We start from the raw sequence: 11509 nt of genomic DNA, 5'->3' as shown, positions 1-11509 counted from the left end.
GAGCATCAACAACTCTGTTTCTGAGCTCCTCAGAAATCTCCTTTGTCCGTGCCATAACACTGCACAAATATGTGTTGTGAAGAGCAGACTTTGATAGAGCCATAGATACAGATACACCCTGGACAGATCTCCAGTCCATCACAGAGTCACATAAAGACAAACAAGACGAACAACCATTCACTCTCTCTCTCACGCCTAGGGACAAATTAGAGTTACCACTCAGCCTAATATACATGTTTTTGATCTGTGGGAGGAAACTGGAGTACCAGGAGAAAATCCACGCCACACGGAGAGAATATGCAAACTCCTCCGAGAATGCCCCCCACAGCTGGGATTTGATCAGATAACCTTCTCACTGAGTGGCAGCAGCTCTACCAACTGCGCCACCGTGCCACTCAGAAACAACATCCAAGATGAAACTACAACTTTTTTATGCGAGCTGTAGTGCTGCCCCAACAATATGACATCTAAGACAGTGAAAAAAAAAATCACTGTTATCAAAAACCACTCTCAGGTGTAAAGACTGTTGGTGAAACAACTTAAAGTACAGAAACCTTACCTGGTTTCCTGTGAGACCTGTAGGGCCAGGAGGTCCATCCACTCCCTATGGAGGAACAATATCACAGGTTTTACATGTAACAAAAATAAATTATTAAAATAAATAATAAATTAGCCTAATTATTGTTTAAATATTATTTCTACATTTTCTCCCTTTGCACCAGAAGCTCCACTTTCTCCACATTCTCCCTGGGAAAAAAAGAGGACATGGAATAGGTGAGTGGAGATCAGAACAACAATCTGTCCAATGTGGACACTGAGCCAAACCCAAATATCTAACACTGAATTTCTACAAGCTTTTATTTATGAAGACTAAGACAACATGCCGTATGTGTCAATATAAGAGAAGCATTGAATACTGTGCATCCATCAATAAAGGACTCAAAATACATGAAATTTAAATATTTACTTTTATCTTTTGAAGGTTATGATATTTTTATTCCATTCTGATTAATCTTAACTAAAAATTATCATTTAAAAAGCAAAACATATACATACTTTTATTCCTTTGCTGCCAGGTTGCCCCTGTCAAAATGGATATTTTTAAAAATAATTTTCAATGAAAAAGATCACTCATTCTTCCAAAAATATTATTATAGTGCTAGAACATCATGGGAGAGCAGAAAGCTTCCCTTTCAAAAGAAAAACTGGTAAACTCCCTTTAAAGTAAAACACCATTGTCACAGACCTCTGAGAAGTTCATTTTAATTCTGTATAGGTTTTTAACACAGAGCAGATTGCACCAAATGAATGATAATTACCCGAAGACCTTCTGCTCCTGGAAGCCCATTCATACCAGTTTCTCCCTGAAGGGATAAAGTCCAAAACAAAACAAACAGATTATTTAACAAATCTCTAAGAATTATCTCCATGATCAGCATTATTACCATAGTTATAGAAAATAAAAGAACCTTACGTGTGATCCCTTTGGACCTGGAACTGCTGATCCTGGCTCACCTGGCTTCCCCTAAAAAGAGACATAAAAATATATTACTTAAGTTTTTAGTTTAAATTGACATGTATGCCTGAGTAATAGGCAACTGAAATTCCTACATGTTTATAGTTTCAATAAATTATAAATATTGTTCTTCCTTTTTGCCCTTTTGAAAACAAAATTACTGTCAGACATCTCACATTCAGGTCAAACTGATTATTAGTCACTTGGCACAAAAGGCTTTGACCTTCACTCACTCATCTCTCCTTTATACTTGTTGTATACTACTTGAAATGGCTAGAACTGATCCCATATATCATCAAGAACAGCACAGAGAATGCTTTAGACAGGTTTCCAATTATGTCTAGAGCAGATCAGAGGACTTTTAATTACCCTAACATGAATGTGATTAGATCGGGTCAGAAAAGAAATGCCTAACCCTGTTTAATTAGACCGTCTCATTAGCGTGTCTAAACCTAACCCTATCTGAAAATAACCGTTTCATTAGACCCTGTGAAAACCTAAAACCACGTCCAAACCCAACCCTGTCGCATGTCTAAACCTAACTTATCACGTTTAGTGGTGTCATATACCCAGAGTTTTAATTGAGACACAACAGATCAAACAGTTTATAAGAGGTAAGTGTTTATTTACAAAAAGGTGATTCACAAGAATGCAGGAGGGAACTGCAGGAGATAGGATATGGTGAGTATGAGAAAGTAGAGACATATGGTTGATATCCAGAAATAAAATTGATATTGGTTACAGGATGTTTTCTCCATATAAGTGTCAAGCAGATACCAGAGGATTCCAGGATGGCAGAGCAGAACCAGGAGACCGGGTAAGTGGAGAAGGATGGATGAGAGTGGCAGGACAGACCTTAAGGCTGGATGAAGAGATGTTTAGTTGTTGGTTATAGATTTGATAGGTAGCAATTCCAGGGGATAGACCTAAGGAGGACTCAGGGAGTAGAAACCAGGTGTTGGCTCAAGGCAGATCTAGGAAGAAAAGAACTGATAACAGAAACTTTGAAGAGTACAAAGAGGTAAAGGTTAGTGTTAACACAAAGATACTTGATTTCACTAGGGCCCGACACAGTACCATAATTTGGACAATGTTCCAATGGAGACTGGTGGTTCCAAACAGCCTTGAGTATTGGAGAACCTTATCAGCTGATGGAAGGCAGCTGGTTTTAATGGGCTTCACCCTATCACTCAGTGCCATGATTGATTAGGATTTATGCACAGATGAGCATAGACTGATAATGAGAGAACTGACCAATCAAAGGAAATGGTAAGTGAATTTTTTTTATAGTATCCAGGTAGAGTCTCTGAAGGGGAACGTAAAACAGATGAGTATGTTGTTCAGGTATTTTAGGAGGAATACAAGTCCTGGATGATTTGATTAATTCATCTTTCTGTTTCTCAGGTATGGAGAGGAGGGTGAGGAATCCCAAATGAGTTGGACATGTTGATGGAGATGGGTGTGTGTGAAGAGTGAGAGAGTGGCAGGAAGGACCCAGGAAACTGGTCCAATATGATTGTAAATTTATAACAAGAAGTATGGCTGGTGTCCAGGCTGAGGCTCCACAATGAAGTGTCATGTTGCAGACATGAGAAGTCAGAATTTTTATGGAGGGAAAACACAGGGATAGGACTAGAAGGCACAAGGTAATGTAAAGGTTAGCCACGTCTCTCTTCAGTAAGAGTCTTAGGGCTGTCACTAGTTACCAAATGGTAGTGTATGTTCCAGCAGAGATGATCTGGGCTCATGTCCTTAAATATTCTCAGAAGCTCATCAGCCAAGATCAGAGTCAGCTGTAGATAATTATGCTCCACCCTGCCACTCTAAAGCTGCAAACAATTGGTTAATGAACATTCTTGAATACCACACTCAGGAGCTGCAAAAGAGTAATGAATGTAAAACCCCCAGCATCCCCACAGTCTAGACCTAACCATGTTGAATCCAAACACTGTCTCATTAATTCTAAACCTAACCCTGTCCCTTTATAAACTTAGACCCTGTCTAAGCCTAACACTGTCTAATCCAAACGCATCAGACCTAGGCAAAACCTAATTCTTTTCATTTATTATGATAAAGCCATTTTCTCATTTTAATGAGACAGAGATTTGTTGGAGAGTACATTTTTGCAGCCTCACTAAATTTTAAGTGTCTGCCACTAGCAAGTCATCTTTTAAAAACCAAAGCCTGCTTTTGGGTGCACAGTTTACATATATTAACATTCAGTCAGTAACATTTGTTTTTGTCCATCTCTGCCAACATTATACACTCCTTGGCTTGATTAGTACACACTTTGGCAGCTGCCCACAGGTGTATTTTAGTAATGAGGATGGAACTGTTTTTTTTGTTGTTGTTTTTTTTATAATTATTTTGTAGCATGTGTGATTTTTAGTTCTGGATTTGGGTCATGGCCACAAGTGTTTTCTGTCTGAGATCTTCCATGTGTGTGTTTAAAACTTTAGCTACGATTGTACTTGTGATGACCAATAGTAGACTTACAAAGGGAGAAAAAGGATAGAAATTGGAAATTGTTGTATTAATCTGTTTGGTTTAAAATACCAAAGCTGTATTTTAATTTTGGTAAAAGCTGGACAGTACTTTGCCAAAAGGTTGGATCCATTTGCAGTATGCTCACTGATAATAGCTTTACTGGCAACTGTGTTTTTGTGTGAATTTAATTCTTTTGTGGATCTCATCCCATTATTCAGTTTGCAGAAAAAATATTGATCTAATAGATATGAGAGGTGCAGGATGGCTTCTAAACTCAACTAAATAGTTTAGGGTTATTCAATAATGCAGTAAATTGGTTGTTTAGAGTTGAAATTGTTACTTTTTTCTAAGGGAGGACTTGTGAGTGGCTGCACAACTTTACAAGTCTTCCTCCCCATTTTAAAGCCATGATTATTTAATTGACATTTGAAGAGAAATTTCTATGATATGACAGTAGTTCCCTGCTATGATAGTAAGTCCCTGTATGACCGGTGTCAGAGCTTGGTCCACATTGTCGGCAGCAAGTCGGGCTCGTTCCTGGTGAGAAATGGACTCCGCCAAGGTTGCCTTTTGTCAACGATTCTGTTCATAACTTTTATGGACAGTATTTCTAGGTGCAGCCAAGATGTTGAGGGAATCCGTTTTGGTGGCCTTAGGATCGCATCTCTGCTTTTGCAGATGATGTGGTCCTATTGGCTTCATCAGGTCATGATCTACAGCTTTCACTGGGGCGGTTCGCAGCCGAGTGTGAAGCGACTGGGATGAGGATCAGTTCCTCCAAATCCGAGACCATGGTCTTGAACTGGAAAAGGGTAGAGTGCCTTCTCCGCGTCGGGGAAGAGGTCCTGTCCCAAGTGGAGGAGTTTAAGTATCTTGGGGTCTGGTTCACGAATGGGGGAACAGAGGAGCGAGAGATTGATAGGCGAATAGGTGCAGCGTCTGCAGTGAAGCGGGCGCTGTACCAGTCTGTTGTGGTGAAGAGAGAGCTGAGTTAAAAGGTGAAGCTCTTGATTTACCGGTCAATCTACGTTCCTACCCTCATTTATGTTCATGAGCTTTGGGTTGTGACCGAAAGAATGAGATCACAGATACAAGCAGCCAAAATGAGTTTTCTCCGCAGGGTGTCTGGGCTCTCCCTTAGAGATAGGGTGAGAAGCTTGGTCATCCAGGAGGGACTCAGAATAGGCCGCTGCTTCTCCACGTCAAGAGAAGTGACCTGAGGTGGCTTGGGCATCTGGTTAGGATGCCTCTTGGACTCTTCCCTGGTGAGGTGTTCCGGAGACGTCACACTGGGAGGAGGCCCAGGGGAAGACCCAGGATATGCTGGAGGGATTGTGTTTCTCAGCTGGCCTGGGAATGCCTTGGGATTCCCCCGGAGGAGCTGGGCCAAGTGGCTGGGGAAGGGAAGTCTGGGGGCTCCCTGCTTAGACTGCTACCCCGGTGACCCGACCCCAGATAAGCAGAAGAAAATGGATGGATGATAACAGTTAAGTAAATGGTTTGCCTCTGCACAGCAGTCTCTGTGACCCTTACATGAAATAACATATTTTTCACATCTTCAGCACACTTTACAGCATGTTGTGTCTATTGACAAACTAACACAGCACACTTACTGGACTCCCAGGCAGGCCTTGCTCTCCTTTCTCACAAATGCAGTTTTTGGGTTGTGGGCACTGATATATAGACATGAGAAGACACAACACACAAAATTATTTAATATATTTTTATCCTTCAATTCACTGAGAGGATGAATGTTAGTGTGTGCTTCTGTGAACCTTAAAGACCAAAACACCCCCAATGAAACAAACTTTACTCTTAATGACAAAATCATTCATCTATGTAAATTAAAGAGTGACTTACCCCGCCCTTTATAGCAGTATGCTGAAAAAACAAAAAGTTCATGTTTTATTCAATTCAATTCATTTCAGTTCATTTTTATAGCGCTAAATCAAAACAGAAGTCATCTCAGGGCACTGTACAAAAACATTCATATACATTATGAAAGCCAATTAATAAAAGTTATCTATCTAAGAAAGCCAGGAAACAGATGAATCTTCACTTCATCACAGTCTCGCATCCCGAGGAAGAGCATAGGCAATAGTGGAAAGGAAAAACTTTCTTTTAACAGAGAGTGGCCATCTGCTTTGATCAGCTGGAGTTTCAGAGGACAGGAAGGAGAAACAAACATAATGACAGATCCAGGTGTACTTTCTATTGGAAGAAAAACTTAAAAAACATGTTAAGGATAGAAATACCAACAAATACAAACAAGTAGAGTAGAGCAAGTAAAGACAGTAGCAGAGTGAGGAAATGTGGTCAATTTGTTCTCCAGCAGTCTAAGCCTATAGCAGAATAACTAAAGGATAGCTCAGGAAACACAAGCAAACCCCAACTCTAGGATTTATCAAAAAGGAAAGATGTAAGCCTAGTTGTCAAAGTAGACAAGGTGTCAGCCTCACAGACAGAAACTAGAAGTTGGTTCCACAAGAGAGGAGCCTGATAACTGAAACCTCTGTCTCCCATTCTACTTTTGGAAACTCTGGGAACCATAAGTAAATCTGCAGTCTAAGAGTGAAGTGCTCTGATAGGAAAGTATGGAACAATAAGATATTCAGTATAAATGGAGCTAGGTTGTTGAATGTTTGTTTGTTTGAAATAATATTTTGAATTCTGTTCTGAATATGACAGGGAACCAATGGAGAGAAGCTAAAACCGGAGAAATATGGTCTCTTCTACCAACTGTCAATGTGAGCGTAAAAGCGGTTCTACTCTGTCTCTCTCCTGGATACCTGAACTTTACACCCTACCTCTAAGGGAGATTCTAGCTACCCTGCAGAGAAAACTCATTTCAACTGCCTGTATCAACTGTCTCATTCACTACCCAGTTTTTGTGGCCGTAGGTGAGAGTGGGAATGTAGACAGGTAAACTGACAACTTTGCCTTACAGCTCAGCTCCTTCTTCACCACAACAGACTGGCACAGAGTCCGCAATACTGTGGATGCTGCACCAATCTGTCAATCTCAGGTTCCATTCTTCCCTCACCCATGAACAAAACTCCAAGATTCTTGAACTCCTCCACTTGAGACAGAACCTTATTCCCAACCTGGAGAGGGCAATCCACCCTTTTCCGACTGAGGACCATAGCATTAGATTTGGAGGTGCTGATCCTCATCCCATCCACTTCATACTTTGCTGCAAACAGCTCCAGTGAGAGCTGTAGATCATAGAACAATGGCATCAAAAGGAACACATAATCTGCAAAGTGCAGAGAGAATCCTAAGGCTACTGAACTGGACACCCTCAGCCCCCTGACTGCACCAAAAAATTATGTCTATAAAAGTTATAAACAGAATATGTGACAATGGGTAACCCTGGCTGAGTCCATCACCCACCCTGAAAGGGTCTGACTTACTGCTGCCAATACAAACTTAACTCTTGTACTGCTTGTATAGGGACCAAACAGCCCACAGCAGTGGGCCACCAATCCCATACTTGTGGAGTATCCCCCACAATGTATTCCAAAGATCATGGTCAAACACCCTCTCCAAGTCCACAAAACACATTTAAACTGGATGGGCAAACTCCCATAAGCCCTCAAGGACCCTAGTGAGGGTAAAGAGCTGGTTCAGTATTCCACGGCCAGGAATGAACCCACAATGTTCATCGTGGAGTCGAGGTTTGACCAACGATTGGACTCGCTTTTACAGTACCCCTGAATAGACCTTACCAGAGAGGCTAAGGAGAGTGATGTCCCTATAATTGGAGCACTTTTGGACCCCCAATTTTCAAAAGCAGGACCACCACTCCATACTGCCAATCTAAGGGCACTACCTCCATTGTCCACGCAATGTTGCAAAGGTGTGTCAACCAAGACAGTCCCACAATATCCAGAGTCTTAAGGAAATCAGGGCAGACCTCATCCACCGCAGATCACCACTACCATGGAGTTTTTTAACTACTACCTCTATGACCTCAGTCACGGTTATGGACAGACCCACCCCAAAGTCCCCCGACATATCTTCTTCCATGGAAGATGTGGCAGTGGGATTAAGAATGTCTATAAGTTTTCCTTCCACATCCTGATGACATCACTGAATTTAGTTCAACAGCACCCCACTTTCACTGAACATAGTATTAGTTAAGCGCTGCTTTCCCCTCCTCACCCATCTAATAATTTGCCAGAATTTCCTCAGAGCTGACTGTTAAGATATTTCCTATTTAGACTGGTCCTATGTTTTGATCTGCTCAGAGACGGGATTATAATGAAATTATGACCCGGTTCTGACTGGGTTAAACTGGGCCAGCAAACTCTTAAGAGAGTCTCCCTGATAATTCAATATCTGTCAAGAAATAGTTTATTCAGCTTGCCACATCACGTAGAAAAGGCTTAAAAGCACCGTCTCATGTTTTCCTTACACGTCAGTCCACATAAAACCACACTTAGTCACGCCCCTCATTCAATGATAGGCTGAGCTCCCCTTCTGCGAAAGGCGGAGTCTAGGACCCCATAAATGAGTGACGGCACGGGACTTCGGGGCACTTCCAGTTCTGTGAACGCGTCACAGGATTGTGTAGAGTCCAGCGCTGTGAATTGTAATCTTCTCCTGCCTTTTTTAATATAATTGATAAAACTCAATGGACGTTTCCTTGATTTATTTGTTAGCATGAGTTGCCACTTCTCAGGGAGGTTCGAGCCGGGGGTGAAGACGTGGGCTGGAGGGGGTTTTTGGATCCGGTGGCCCCGCAGCCAGATCATGTCTTTAACATTACCAAGAATCTCTATCCAAGGCCTCACCCATCTCATCCCGCATGTGAGCTTTTGTCTCAGCAACAGCCAAGGTTGTGGACTGCTTAGCCCTCCAGTAAGCCTCAGCTGCCACCCAAGTCCCACCAGCCAACAAGGCCCAACGGGACTCCTTCAGCTTGACAAACTCCCTAACAAGGGGTGTCCACCGCCGGTTTCATGGATGGCCACCATAAGAAGCACTGCCAACCTTGAGGACATAGCGCAAGGTAGCCACCTCAACAATTAAGCCACAGAACATAGCCCACTCACATTCAAGGTCCCCCGTCTCAGCTGGGATGCAGTTAAAGCTCTTCTAGAGGTGTGAGTTGAAGATCTTTCTGATGGGTTCTTCTGCCAAGCAACCCCTTACTATACATTAGGGTCTACCAGGTCCGACTGGCATCTTCAGCTGTCATCTGGCCCAACTCACTACTAGGTAGTGATCAGTTGCCAGCTCCTCTCTTCACTTGAGTGTCAAAAACATATGGCCACAAATCAGATGGCATGAATACAAAGTCAACCTTTGATCATCTACAACCTAGGGCAGCCTGATGCCAAGTGCACCTATGGACAACCTTATGTTCGAACATGATGTTTGCGATAGACAAATTATGACAACTACAGAAGTCCAACAACAGAACACTGCTTAAGTTTCAGACCAGAGAGGCCGTTTCTCCCAATCATGTCCCTCCAGGTCACCCTGTCATGAATGATAAATGGCAAAGGAACTGTAATTATATATTGTCTTTCTATCTTAGCAAGATACTCAAAGCACTTTACAACACAATCTCTGCCCTCATTTACCTATTCGTACAGCACTCTACTATATTTATACAAAGAATAATCAGTGTTTTATCACATTCATACACCGATGGGACACACATTGGAGCCAATGAGGGGTTCAGCGTCTTGCCCAGGGACACTTCGGCAAGTGACTGGTGGAATCGAACTTCCAACTCTTGCATTGGAGGATGACTGCTCTAACCACTCAACTTCAGCCACCCATAACACGCATGGACATTGAATTCTCCCATCAGAATAAATGAGTACCCTGCTGGCACACCTTCCAGTAATCCTTGTTAAGGATTCCAAAAAGACCAGATACTCTGAATAAACTGACATTCAGAGCATAGGCACAAACAACTTGCAGTACCCATCCCCACAGCTGAATGCATAGGGAAGCTACTCTCTCATCTACCATGGAAAACTCCAACACACATGCACCAAATCGAGGGTCTAAGAGTAGATCCACCCCATCTCGCCATCCCTCACCAAGGACAACTCCAGAATGGAAGAAGGTCCAGCCCCTCTCAAGTAGATTGGTTCCAGAGCCCATGATGTGCATCTAGCTTTGGGAGTGGTGGCACAGAGGTTAGCGTACGTGGGCCTGTGATCAGAAGGTCACCAGTTCAACTCCCTGTACCAACAACATCAAAATATAGATGGGAAAGGTGAAGCACCCACACCTGCTTCCACCCTTATTTGCCCCAATCTTGTCCCCTGAGCAAGGCCCTTAAACCCCACCATCTGTTCCTCCATGTGTCCCAGATGACAGCTCTCTGTTCCAAACAGAGGGCTGTGGTAGATCGGTGGTCTGTGGTTGCATAAGGAAAGGCATCCGGCATCAAAAATAATTGCCACCTCTTGGTGCAACTTAGTTTGCTGTGGCAATCCCTGAAGAAGGGAGAAGCCAAAATAAGAAAAAAAAAAAACCGTTCTAGCTTTACAGATAACTTGCCTATATGTTAGCAGTTTATCACTCCAAGTTAAATAACATTATTCCATGTAAGTGGAGCACCATTTTCTTTACAGTTTTCTAGTTGCCTGTTTTAAAGTATGTAACTCAGAATTGAACCAAAGAGACAGCCAGCTTCCTCAGATTAATCATTTTCTTTGTCAGCAGAGCAATTTCACCAAGTTTACATGAACTTATAAAATTATCAAGATCATCCAAGTCACTGCTCTCTACTGTATCCTGATGCATGCTCAATAATCCAGGTAGAAAAATCTAAAAAAGTTAAATCTGGTCCTCTGGACATTCAAAAAAACAAAACCAAGCAAAACAACACAAAAAATGTAGAAACGTTTCGTCTCTCATCCGAGAGACTCCCTCAGTCTGAGGTGCTGTATTCAGCTCAGTCTCTTAAATAGCACCTTCTCAGAGTGGATCAACCAGTTTTGCTGCTGACAACCAAAACCAGCTGATCACATGCTCAAGAAGGACCATCAGCCTAACAATGGATCATTAGCACACTGATGGCTGTTTACTATTCACAGAGGGCTGAGTGATACTAGCAATCACAGCATTGTAAGAGGGGGACAATTGAACACGTAGGCCTCCACCCCTGTTTAACGATGGATGATTTCTTTTCACAAAGATGGCCTCCTTTACTCCTCTCTCAAACCATTGTTCCTCTCTATCCAGGATGTGCACATCTTCATCCCTGAAAGAGTGACCGCTGGCCTGGAGATGAGTGTAGACCGCAGAGTCCTGGCCTGATGATGTTGATCTTCTGTGCTGGGCCATCCTTTTGGCCAGTGGCTGTTTTGTTTCCCCTATGTAAGACTGATCACAGCCCTCCTGACACTGAACAGCATACACAACATTACTCTGTTTGTGCCGGGGGACTGGATCTTTGGGATGAACCAGTCTTTGCCATAATGTATTTTGGGGTTTAAAAGCCACTGGGACGTTATGTTTAGAAAATAAACGTCTCAG

The 11509-nt window shown here is 42.5% G+C and overlaps 1 protein-coding gene across 1 annotated transcript in view; it reads right to left on the bottom strand.

The window, feature by feature from the left end:
- Window positions 1–559: 559 nt before the first annotated feature.
- Window positions 560–11509, bottom strand: part of LOC119426030 (collagen alpha-1(XXVIII) chain) — a gene marked incomplete at its 3' end in the record, with an annotated part of 22703 nt that continues 11753 nt past the window's right edge. Inside the window, 7 exon segments of the mRNA XM_037693590.1 lie at window positions 560–604; window positions 703–747; window positions 1057–1083; window positions 1320–1364; window positions 1475–1525; window positions 5617–5676; window positions 5864–5884. Of these exon segments, the coding sequence (XP_037549518.1) occupies window positions 560–604; window positions 703–747; window positions 1057–1083; window positions 1320–1364; window positions 1475–1525; window positions 5617–5676; window positions 5864–5884 (294 nt within the window).

Source organism: Nematolebias whitei, chromosome 19, assembly GCF_014905685.2.
Source record: "Nematolebias whitei isolate Nwh7 chromosome 19, NemWhi1, whole genome shotgun sequence".
NCBI lineage: Eukaryota > Metazoa > Chordata > Actinopteri > Cyprinodontiformes > Rivulidae > Nematolebias > Nematolebias whitei.
The sequence above is the reverse complement of the archived record's forward strand: the minus strand, read 5'-3'. Positions and strand labels throughout refer to the sequence as shown.